General features: G+C 42.2%; 1 protein-coding gene across 1 annotated transcript in view; it reads left to right on the forward strand.

The window, feature by feature from the left end:
• LOC124613498 (methyl farnesoate epoxidase-like) overlaps positions 1–12,796 on the forward strand; it is a 107,582-nt gene that overhangs the window by 24,648 nt on the left and 70,138 nt on the right. Inside the window, exon 2 of the mRNA XM_047142205.1 lies at positions 495–749. Within this exon, the coding sequence (XP_046998161.1) occupies positions 495–749 (255 nt within the window). The remainder of the gene's footprint in view (positions 1–494; positions 750–12,796) is intronic.

Genomic DNA, 12,796 nt, shown 5'->3' on the forward strand with positions numbered 1-12,796 from the left:
TGCTGTTTGTGTATGAGAAATCGGTTGGAAACTTTCCACATGTCAACAGGTTGTAGGTGTCGCCACCGGCGCCAACCTTGTGTGAATGCTCTGAAAAGCTAATCATTTTGCATATCACACCATCTTCTTCCTGTCGGTTAAATTTCGCGTCTGTAGCACGTCATCTTCGGGTGTAGCAGTTTTAATGGCCAGTAGTGTATTAGGGAGGTGTAACAGTGTCTTTGGCTGTTCAGGGTATATACCCTCGATTGTTAGTGCTGCCACCTGCCGTCCGAGTGTGGTTATTGCATGTTGACGTCGAACATAGGCGTTAGTGACATCTGTGGTTTCATGTGTATTTTGGCTTGAATGTGCATGGGTACACGTACTTTCTACAAAATAACTGTAGTATTAGAAAGTATTAATTGATGAACGATTCAGCAAACATTTCACTGAGGCACTAACATTGCTTTCTATTGGACACCTTTATAGACGTATTACTGGGGCCTCCTTAGGTCCGACGTGGTTTCCACTGGTGGGCAACCACCAGGGCGTCCGCCAGCTGAACAAGAAACTTGGATCGCAGCACCAGGCGTTCACATACCTCGCCCAGAAGTACAAATCGCCCGTGGTGGGCCTTCGTCTAGGCGGCAACCTGACCGTCATCGTTTCCACCAGGAGCCTCATATGCGAGGTGCTCACGCGACCAGAATTTGAAGGACGGCCCCAGAACTTCTTCGCATATCTGCGCAACCTGGGGCTGAGAAAAGGTGAGTCGCACTGCTTTACATTTAATGTATCATTACCATAAGCAGTCACAAGTAAAGCGATCAGTGAGGTGGTCTGTTTCACTGTGATTACAAACAACAAACCGAGACTAAAGCTGGCGCCAACCAAAGAGCAACCTGGGATACGGAAATAACATAGCACTCTCTCCTAGTGGCGGCGATTTAAAAAACAAATCGGAAATGAAGTAGCTCAGTGGATACGCGCCTGCAGTGGCTCTAGATCCCAATCTATACTATTATATTCAATGACAAAAAAAACGACGTACAATGAAGGAATTATCCGAATTAGACGGAAATTCGTAGATCTGACTTACATGTACAGACAAACAAATGATTACAATTCCAGAAAATTTTTCCCCCGTCGGAGGTTCGAGTCCTCTCTCGGGCGTGAGTGTGTGTGTTGTCCATAGCGTAAGTTAGTTTAAGTTAAATTAAGTAGTTGGATTAAGTAGCGTGTTCCAGTCCCCCCCCCCCCCCCCACCCCTTAAACCATGGACCTTACCGTTGGTGGGGAGGCTTGCGTGCCTCAGCGATACAGATAGCCGAACCGTAGGTGCAACCTCAACAGAGGGGTATCTGTTGAGAGGCCTGACAAACGTGTGGTTCCTGAAGAGGGGCAGCAGCGTTTTCAGTAGCTGCAGGGGCAACAGTCTGGATGATTGACTGATCTGGCGTCGTAACACTAAACAAAACGGGCTTGCTATGCTGGTACTGCGAACGGCTGAAAGCAAGGGGAAACTACAGCCGTAATTTTTCCCGAGGGCATGCAGCTTTACTGTATGATTACATGATGATGGCGTCCTCTTGGGTAAAATATTCCGGAGGTAAAGTAGTCCCCCATTCGGATGTCCGGGCGGGGACTACTCAAGAGGATGTCGTTATCAGGAGAAAGAAAACTGGCGTTCTACGGATCGGAGCGTGGAATGTCAGACCCCTTAATCGGGCAGGTAGGTTAGAAAATTTAAAAAGGGAAATGGACAGGTTAAAGTTAGATATAGTAGGAATTATTGAAGTTCGGTGGCAGGAGGAACAAGACTTATGGTCAGGTGAGTACAGGGTTATAAATACAAAATCAAATAGGGGTAATGCAGGAGTAGGTTTAATAATGAATAGGAAAATAGGAATGCGGGTAAGCTACTACAAACAGCATAGTGAACGCATTATTGTGGCCAAGATAGATACGAAGCCCACGCCTAGTACAGTAGTACAAGTTTATGTGCCAACTAGCTCTGAAGATGACGAAGAAATTGAAGAAATGTATGATGAAATAAAAGAAATTATTCAGATAGTGAAGGGAGACGAAAATTTAATAGTCATGGGTGACTGGAATTCGTCAGTAGGAAAAGGGAAAGAAGGAAACGTAGTAGGTGAATATGGATTGGGGGTAAGAAACGAAAGAGGAAGCCGCCTGGTAGAATATTGCACAGAGCACAACTTAATCATAGCTAACACTTGGTTCAAGAATCATAAAAGAAGATTGTATACATGGAAGAAGCCTGGAGATACTGACATGTTTCAGATAGATTATATAATGGTGAGACAGAGATTTAGGAACCAGGTTTTAAATTGTAAGACATTTCCAGGGGCAGATGTGGACTCTGACCACAATCTATTGGTTATGAACTGTAGATTAAAACTGAAGAAATTGCAAAAAGGTGGGAATTTAAGGATATGGGACCTGGATAAACTGAAAGAACCAGAGGTTGTAGAGAGTTTCAGGGAGAGCATAAGGGAACAATTGACAAGAATGGGGGAAAGAAATACAGCAGAAGAAGAATGGGTAGCTTTGAGGGATGAAGTAGTGAAGGCAGCAGAGGATCAATTAGGTAAAAAGACGAGGGCTAATAGAAATCCTTGGGTAACAGAAGAAATATTGAATTTAATTGATGAAAGGAGAAAATATAAAAATGCAGTAAATGAAGCAGACAAAAAGGAATACAAACGTCTCAAAAATGAGACTGTCAGGAAGTGCAAAATGGCTAAGCAGGGCTGGCTAGAGAACAAATGTAAGGGTGTAGAGGCTTATCTCACTAGGAGTAAGATAGATACTGCCTACAGGAAAATTAAAGAGACCTTTGGAGAAAAGAGAACCACTTGCATGAATATCAAGAGCTCAGATGGAAACCCAGTTCTAAGCAAAGAAGGGAAAGCAGAAAGTTGGAAGGAGTATATAGAGGGTCTATTACACGGGCGATGTACTTGAGGAGAATATTTTGGAAATGGAAGAGGATGTAGATCAGGATGAAATGGGAGATATGATACTACGTGAAGATTTTGACAAAGCAATGAAAGACCTGAGCCAAAACAAAGCCCCGGGAGTAGACAACATTCCATTAGAACTACTTGACAGCCTTGGGAGAGCCAGTCCTAACAAAACTCTACCATCTGGTGAGCAAGATGTACGAGACAGGCGAAATACCCTCAGACTTCAAGAAGAATATAATAATTCCAATTCCAAAGAAACCAGGTGTTGACAGATGTGAAAATTACTGAATTATCAGTTTAATAAGTCACGGCTGCAAAATACTAACGCGAATTCTTTACAGACGAATGGAAAAACTAGTAGAAGCCGACCTCGGGGAAGTTTGGATTCCGTAGAAATATCGGAACACGTGAGGCAATACTGACCCTACGACTTATCTTAGAAGCTAGATTAAGGAAAGGCATACCTACGTTTCTAGCATTTGTAGACTTAGAGAAAGCTTTTGACAATGTTAACTAGAATACTCTCTTTCAAATTCTGAAGGTGGCGGGGGTACAATACAGGGAGCGAAAAGCTATTTATAATTTGTACAGAAACCAGATGGCAGTTATAAGAGTCAAGGGACATCGAAGGGAAGCAGTGGTTGGGAAGGGAGTGAGACAAGGGTTGTAGCCTCTCCCCGATGTTATTCAATCTGTATATTGAGCAAGCAGTGGAAGAAATAAAAGAAAAATTCGGAGTAGGTATTAAAATCCATGGAGAAAAAATAAAAACCTTGAGGTTTGCTGATGAACTTGTAATTCTGTCAGAGACAGCAAAGGACTTGGAAGAGCAGTTGAACGGAATGGACGGGGTCTTGAAAGGAGGATATAAGATGAACATCAACATAAGCAAAACGAGGATAATGGAATGTAGTCGAATTAAGTCGGGTGATGCTGAGGGAATTAGATTAGGAAACGAGACACTTAAAGTAGTAAAGGGGTTTTGCTTTTGGGGAGCAAAATAAGTGATGATGGTCGAAGTAGAGAGGATATAAAATGTAGACTGGCAATGGCAAGGAAAGCACTTCTGAGGAAGAGAAATGTGTTAACATCGAGTATAGATTTAAGTGTCAGGAAGTCGTTTCTGAAAGTATTTGTATGGAGTGTAGCCATGTATGGAAGTGAAACATGGACGATAAATAGTTTGGACAAGAAGAGAATAGAAGCTTTCGAAATGTGGTGTTACAGAAGAATGCTGAAGATTAGATGGGTAGATCACATAACTAATGAGGAAGTATTGAATAGGATTGGGGAGAAGGGAAGTTTGTGGCACAACTTGACTAGAAGAAGGGATCGGTTGGTAGGACATATTCTGAGGCTTTAAGGGATCACCAGTTTACTATTGGAGGGCAGCGTGGAGGGTAAAAATCGTAGAGGGAGACCAAGAGATGAATACACTAAACAGATTCAGAAGGATGTAGGTTGCAGTAGGTACTGGGAGATGAAGAGGCTTGCACAGGATAGAGTAGCATGGAGAGCTGCATCAAACCAGTCTCAGGGCTGCAGACCACAACAACAAACAACAAGTAGCGTGTAGGCTTAGGGACCGATGACCTCAGCAGTTTGATCCCATAAGATCTTACCACAAATTTCCAATTTTTTTTCAGAAAATTTGGATGATTTATTTAACAGTAAGAGTTTCACAAGTTGACGAAGTTACTAATGTGTTGGTCCACCTCTGGTCCTTATGCAAGCAGTTATTCAGCTTGGCACTGACTGACAGATTTGTTGTTTCCAAACGTTCTCAGTTGGAGAGAGATCCGAAGACCTTGCTGGCCAAAGTAGGATTTGGCAAGCACGAAGACAAGTTAGAGAAACTCTCATCATGTGCAGGTGGACACTACCTTGCTGAAATGTAAGCCGAAGATGGCTTGTCATGAACGGAGATTAGAATATCGTGACCTACCGCTGTGCTGTAAGGATGTACCGGATGAAAAAGACGTCCAGCTGTGAAAAGAAATGGCACCCCAGGTTATCACTCCTGGTTGTCTGACCATATGGCGACAGTTTATACTGGTTATCTTCATGCTTGCCAAACCGTACCTTGGACAGCCATGTGCACAGATCTTTCCCCAGTAGAGAATGTTTGGAGCTTTATGGGCACGGCCTTCCAAACAGCTCGGCATTTTGATGATCTAACACGCCAGTTAGAATGTGGAACGATATCGCTCAGGAAGACATCGAAGGACCCTGTCAGTCAATGCCAAGCCGAAAAAGTGCTTGCATAAAGGCCAGAGGAGGACCAATGCGTTATTGATTTACTGAGTTTGTGAAGCTCTTTCCCTTGAACAAATCAAAATTTTTTTCTAAAGTTGTAATCATTTATTTGTCTGTATACGCACATCACATCCACTGATATCCGCCCAATTGAGATAATTCCTTCATGGTGCATAGTTTTTATTCTTATAGTGTATTTTTTCTATTTACCTATTTTTTCAAGTCTTGCAATGATTTATTAATATGAAAATACCAACTTACTCTGTAGCCACTGTACTATATCATTTTCAGGCAGTGCCCATTGGTTAGTGTTGTTCGCCACTGTGTATGCTAGCAGCGGTTTCCCGATTTACAGGGAATGACTTCTGCACACCAGTCTGGAAATAATTTGGACCGGCCTTCTCTTAATCCAGCTAACTGGGTGGTAATCTGGACCGACCATGCTGTTTTAAAAGGCGAGTGGTTTCCGCCGGACGGCCAGTATTTCCGAACGGCCTTTTAGCAAGTGTCTTGACAGGAAGCAGCACCTTACAGCAAGTACTAAAGCATCATCGGGAAATAGCCAACTGAAATATCTACAATTTTCTCTCGAGCCTGATTGTTGAAACAATTTCGTAGTGTTGTTTTGGAGCTCGAGAAATCACGTGTCAGGCAGAAACCCTAGTGAGCGTAGGACGGTAGCTGTGGTCGCTGCGGGCTCGAGCAGAGGTTTTAAAAGTGTTGCATTATGAAGCTAGGAGTAAGTGTATATATGCAGACTGAAACGACAAATGAAAATTTATGCAAAAGCCAGGATTCGAACCTGTGTTTCCTGCTCAATAGGCAGATGCGATAATCACTACATCACCCTGGCACAGTAGCTTTGCATAAGTGCTGGGACTACCCTAGCACGGGTAACTTCTCAATCCAAATTCCTATTCTTGCCTCAGCCCAGTGATATTTCCCCCTAAAATCGAACAACATTCCTACTGTATTGGAATATCACCTCTGAATCGAACGAAACGGAGGATTCTGTGTGAAACCCAAGCACAGGTGCTTTAATGAAATGAAACTATGTGGTTCGAGAGACCTGTTCAAGCGCCAAACATCTATGAAGTATATATGCAGATTGACGCTATGGTAGTCCGTGCGGCCGTGCAAAGCCATTGTACCAGTGTGGCGTAGTGGTTAGCGCATCTGCCTAGTGAGCAGAAAACCAGGTTTGAATCCCGGCCTCGGTACAATTTTTCATTCGTCGCTTCAGTATGCGTATATACATCACAGATGTATGAGACTTTGAAAGGTCTGTGAAACCATATGTTTCCATTTGCTTGGAGTGAGGGATACTCAGCGATCAAATAGTTGTTCTGCTATAGAAAACTGGAAGAATTGGAAAGTGTGCTTCCAGTGCATATGTTGAAAGGCTTCGTGGTGTGAGTTAATGAGTGAGCGGCAGGCTTATATCAGTACGTTGTGAAACCAGCTATGTGGAAGTACTATTTGACAACGACGAGACAGACTTGTCCAGGTTTTATAAAAAGCAATAAATTCCATTTGTTCCAATGGAAGCCTGAAGTGTGTGGGTTTTGTGTGTGTCCTCAGTTTCGACTTTAGACGGTGATATTTATAGAGGAGATGTCAGAAAGCAGTTGGTGACCGTGTAATGACTGGGGTGCCGGTTTAGCAATACAGTGGTCGGGGGTGAGAGTGTTTTGAAAGTACGCTGGTCTGCAAGTCTTAAGGACGAAAGTCACTTTCGCATGATGTGTCACTACCAGGTAACATAGCTTGATGGAACTTGAACCATACGTAGAAAGGACTGCTTGGTATAGTACAGTAGCTAACGAAAGAAATACTCAGCGAGATGAACACTTTTATTCACAGCCAACAATTACACCAGGAAGGATTCAGGATTCACAATCATAGCAGTGGAAGTTCCAAAAAATTACAAAATACTTTTTTTTTCCATGTGAAAGTCCATCATTTTTTCACTTCTATTGGCTGCGTTTGTTGCTATAGGTACACGTTTCTTCATAAGTAAGAGAGATTCTTCGATGAATTTTGCACAGCATACAAACCATACTTACAGGTGTATGAAACTATTAGAAATTATTTGATTTATGAAAAAAAATGCGCTGTTACATTTTAAACTTCATGTTCAGAAAAAACTCAAATTTTATAGTTAATTATCTCAATTTTACCACAGTTTTTAATATATTTGGAAAATTCTAGAGTTTCATACACCTGTAAGTATGGTTTGTATGCTGTGCAAAATTCATCGAAGAATCTCCCTTTCTTATGAAGAAAAGTGTACCTACAGCAACAAATGCAGCCAATGGTAAGTGAACAAAAGGTGAAATACAAATGTAAAAAAATTAATTATTTTCTTATATTATTGAACTTCCACCACTACAGGGGTAAATCCTGAATCCTTTCTGGTCATTCTGACAAAGTTTTATGAATTTATTTTTAAAAGTATAGACAGTGGAAACTGAAAATTCCTGTGGTGTCTCTCCTGCTCCAAGTCGTCCCGTTTTACGTCCTACCCCCTTAAAGGCGAGACATTATTCTTAATATGCTGTGTGAACACAACGGATCAAAATGTATGCTCTAGAACCTGCTCACCTGTTAGTCATAAGGTTAGTAAGGAGTTCCTTCACCTGATTGGTTGACAGCTGCTGGACAGTCGTCGGTGCATGATGTGGAAGTGCCGCAAAACGCCTCCGCACCGCAACTGACTCTTTAAGCCGGGGGAACGGGCATGCCAGTCCATTCGTCGAAAATCCTCTCCTTCCAAGAATTACTCCACCTCTGCAGTTCGATACGATCGCCCACTGTCACCCATAAAAGGAAAGGAAGTCGGTGCCGAATGCATCCCTGGAAATACGCTCATGGGGGGGGGGGGGGGGGGGGGGAGGTCACGATAACGCTGACCTGTAAGCTTACCGTTTTTAAAGATCTCGATGTCAGCACGCCCTTGAATTATTATGTCTCTCCAAGCCAAAACACCAGAACGATCATGTTCGATAATGTTCTTGGGTGAATTATGTGGTCCCACCTCTCACCAGACGAAGGTGCGCCCAGAATCTCTGCTCACAGTGAATCTCTTCTCATCCGAGAAGGGCACGTGACCAAACTTCCCGTTGATCTAGTTCCTATGCTCGTGGCACCGTCGCAGACCGTGCCGCTGTTATGCGGGTGTCAATTGAAAACGACATATTGGTCGTCGGGCACTGTAAACCACGAGACTGCGTGCCTTGCAGTCCTGTTAAATGTGATTGCAATTGCACCCGCTCTTTGAGTGAGTTCATTCTTCCCAGTTACATAATGCAGTGGTCATCTGCTCTTGTAATTTGTGGCTGATGAATTCCTCTCCATGGGGCAACAGTGCCTGTGGTCCGGAACGTTCCCTATGCACGTGAAACAATTCTGTGAGCAGTACCGAACTCCTGGGCTACACTCGTCATGCTTCGTCCTTCTTCCAGTTTCCAGATGTTTTCTCTCCGTGTGAAATCGTCCAGATCTTGCGCCAGGCCATGTTGTAATGAAGAGTACGGCCACAGTCCACCGTAACTGCTCGCTGATTTATATACACTATCTTTTCCGGTACCTGCAACTTGCCTCGTGTTCCGGGAACAGCCTAATTTGACGCTATGGCCAACGTGAGCTCTCTGCCACGATGAAGTCTCTGACATCACACTCGCGTATTTGATATGGTATGTTACTTTATATGTTTCGTCCGTAAGTTCTGCGGAACCGTATAGCTGGTTTGCTGCAGAGCACTGATTGATGTTGTATGAGCAATGACAAGATTAGCCGTGTTTCGCTGGCAAAATCGATGCTGTTAGCCGATATCACACGTGTTAAAGTGAAGATAATTAATCTGGTCTGCCAATAAATGGTTCCTAGAAACTCCGTGGAACAATACGTTGCATAGGACGAAATGGATCTTTTCATCACCATTAAACTTGGTAAATCATTTCTGTAGTCAGAAGAGGCAAAGGCATACAAGAGGCAACAGGACCACGTGAAATAAAGCAATGAACTGATCAAACCAATCTTCAGGGTACTGAGAGACTGTATGAAGTCTGCGAAGTTTAAACTCCCATATCCAGCAGTAATGGCCATTAGGTTCCACATAAATTTTCCCTGATTAAAGATCCCTCTTTGCAATTAAATAAAGCCCAAGAACGATAATATAAGATTGCGATCTGTCTGCTCTTGAGACATGATTCAATGCAGACACATATACACTTTCTGAAATAATTTGCTATTGTTAACTGAGGAAATTTCGCAATACTGTTAGACAGCAGAAATGTGTGATGGCTAAATGTAAAATTTTCTCAGAGTCCTCTTAGCCAACATCAAGCCAAGACAAGCCAAGTTAACGCCCAATGTCGCAATCCGCGTTGCTGAGAAAGTACTCGAACACATCCCTTCGACGTCTACGAGAGCGCTCTTGTAATATGCCGACGCTGATCTGGACAGTAAAGCCTGCTGTGCGGGCTACACTGCCTTCCGCCCAGCACCATGTTTACACGAATGGGTGGCACCGGGATGACGACCTCCAGAGATTTTTGAGACAGTGTAAACACTTTCTGAGGCCATACGCTCCCTTTTCACTGGCCTGCTCGCCGCCACAGAGAAGAATATACGATTATAACTTTAAAGTACTAAATTCTTGTGTCATTAATGTTGTATCAGTACCGACCAGCGCGCCAACCGTCTTGCTCCACGACACTATATGCTCCGTCATCTCGACAGCAGTAGGAATCTCAATCCAGCACCCTACAAATTAGCGTCAGATGTGTTTAAGTCGGCTGCTGCTACCATACCAGAACGACGTCTACAGCATCATCACCGTTTGGACCTCCATCCCTACGCAATGCTGTGCAGTGAGTGAAGCATATTTCTGTTGATCTTTCTGACTGTGTTGTTGTTTGTGTCCATGTAGAATCGTAGGAACATTAATTTTGCGCTCAAAATGTCGTTTGCTAAATCTCAGGAACCTGCAGATTTCTCTTTATTTAGATGAAATGCCAGAGAAATGTATTTAGAGCCAGTGAGGTGCAACTTTTGTAACTTATCAGATCTTGAATTTCCACCCACTAAATCAGTACCAGCTACATGTGACAGTTGTAGAAAGTTTAGACTCTTGGCGCAGGACTGCTCACAGTAACTTTGGACTACCCATAAGGATTCATTTATTGTATTGCCGAGTGCACTGTAAGCGTAGTTTTCCCATATCTTTCTTGTGTAACAGCAGCAGTAGAATCCGAAAAGTGGTGTATGCGCATGCTGCTATTATGGTTGCAACTTTCACCACTTTGATAGAGCGAGTAAAAGCGTATGAGCAGGAAACTGAAGACCTACATAAGCAAATTGAAACCTGACAAGCTGCGGTACAGTAGTTGCAATTAGTCAGGAGAAGCGAAGATCGTATTAAGTGCACGCTCCACTCCTCTAGATCCGTCAACAGTAAATTAAATAACACCTTTTTCTGTAAAACCAATGAATAGATTACCGTATTCAATAAAGGTGTATTAGCTACTGCCGAATTGAGCAGTTGGCTGAATGAAACATGTTTGTATATGGCTCACTTATAGTTAATGGGTCAAGGTAAAGCATAGGTAAGTATCATGAGATATTTAGCAAGGCAAGAACGTTCCAAGAGCCGATTATGTTTTGTATCAGCACTACCTGAAGGAAAACAGTGCGAGACTTTTTAGAGAAAAACTGAGTAGTTTATTGCAGAAGCCCAATGAGTAAATGGAATCTTTTTCGGATAGGATCTGGATGATTGATGCATAGACATATTATCTGATACAAATGACATAAGGTGATGCAGTTACCTTGTGTGAAGTTGAAAACATGACTCAGATTCTCCATCCTGACTCCTACCGGCTTTACTTCTGAACTAAGGTGTTACAGATGTGGATGTAAGAGTCATCTGCAGCAGCGATGTCACCAACGGGATTGTTATGACCGTGGTCGAGTTGATCATAAGGCACAAAAGAGTAAGAAAAGGAAACGAGGGAAACATCACCAAAAAATTAATCTTTTACACACAAACGGGAATTAATCACCTGTCAGAAGGCATTCCCAGTAGAAAGGAGCACTGCACACACATACGCAGAGACGGAATGCTGTTTGTTAGGCTTAGTACAGGACAAGGGACATAAGTTTTTAGTAGGCACAGGTACACACAGTAATATCTGTGGATGTCTTAGGCAAGAAGAGACTTGTTTCCATGAAACAGGTTATGTGTCGTAAATGACAACAACGTGAAGTCATTAGGAACAACACTACTTGACTTTAGCATTGCAGCTAAGCGTTTTCGAGGATACATGTAAGTACTGAAGAATGTTGGTGGAAGTTGTTCTGCAATACTCGTACTAGACATTATTGATAAACATTATACCAAAATTGATCTTTCATGGTGTATAACTGAAATCACTGGACATTTTTTTCTCTAGAAACAACAACTGCAAGAGAAAGAATGTTTCAAGGGACACCTATCACGAAGATGTCGCCAACTAAACTGTGCACATGCAAGCTAAATATTGATTTCCATGTTAACATCCCACCAGGTATAGGAATGTTGATTTCGATTCCTGTAGATACTGATGCGTTACAAGAAGTTTTGTTTGTGGCAGAAAGACTACAAAGTAACGAAGAGTTAGATAAAATGCATTGTTTTGTGTGCAGATGTGTGGCAGAGATGAGTAACAGAAATAGAGAGTTTATGATTCCTGTTAGTCTAGGGATGAGGTCAGTCTTCCAAAGCGCTTGATAACTGCCTGTATAGATGTTGAAAATGAAAAAGATATTAATACATTATGTGAAAAATAGATCCACAAGCAAACAATGAGTGCACCTGCATTATGTAAGAAAGTGAACTATTTGCAGGGAAGTAATTGACAAGTGATGGAAGTTTTGTTAATACGGTTTGTAGATTTGTTTAGCACAAATGGTCCTTTACTGGCGGTGTCTGTTACACAACATCATATACCCATAGGTAACAATGCTCCAGTCTTTAGGAAACCATACAAGGTACAGTACACAAGTGTCTATAGCTATTGATGGAAGAATACGTTGACCAGCAACTGGCACAAGGAATAATAGAACGTAGCGTTATTTCATGGAGTTCAAATACTGTCATTTTCCAAAAGAAATTTCTGGATTATACTAAGAACTACAGATTCTGTTACGATTATAAATACTTGAATACCAAAGTTATCACTGACACATATCTTATTTCCAGTGTTATGGAGCCATTAGACAATCTGGGTCAATGCATATACTTTTCAACAATGGATCTAAGCAGTGGGTATAATCAACTGCAAGTAATTCCAGAACATAGGCTAAAAACTGTCTTTGCAACACCATTAGGTCATTGCCATTATTGCAGAATATCATGTGCACTTAAAAATACACCAGCAACATTTCAGAGACTACAGGATAGTGCTCAAAAAAAGTATGATGTACTTAGATGACATCATCACCTTTTACGATAGTTAGAAGAACATGTCAAGCATTTGGAAGAAGTATGCAACAGGCTACAGTCAGCATATTTGATGCTCAGTTTG

The sequence above is a fragment of the Schistocerca americana genome, chromosome 4, assembly GCF_021461395.2.
Source record: "Schistocerca americana isolate TAMUIC-IGC-003095 chromosome 4, iqSchAmer2.1, whole genome shotgun sequence".
Classification (NCBI taxonomy): Eukaryota; Metazoa; Arthropoda; class Insecta; order Orthoptera; family Acrididae; genus Schistocerca; species Schistocerca americana.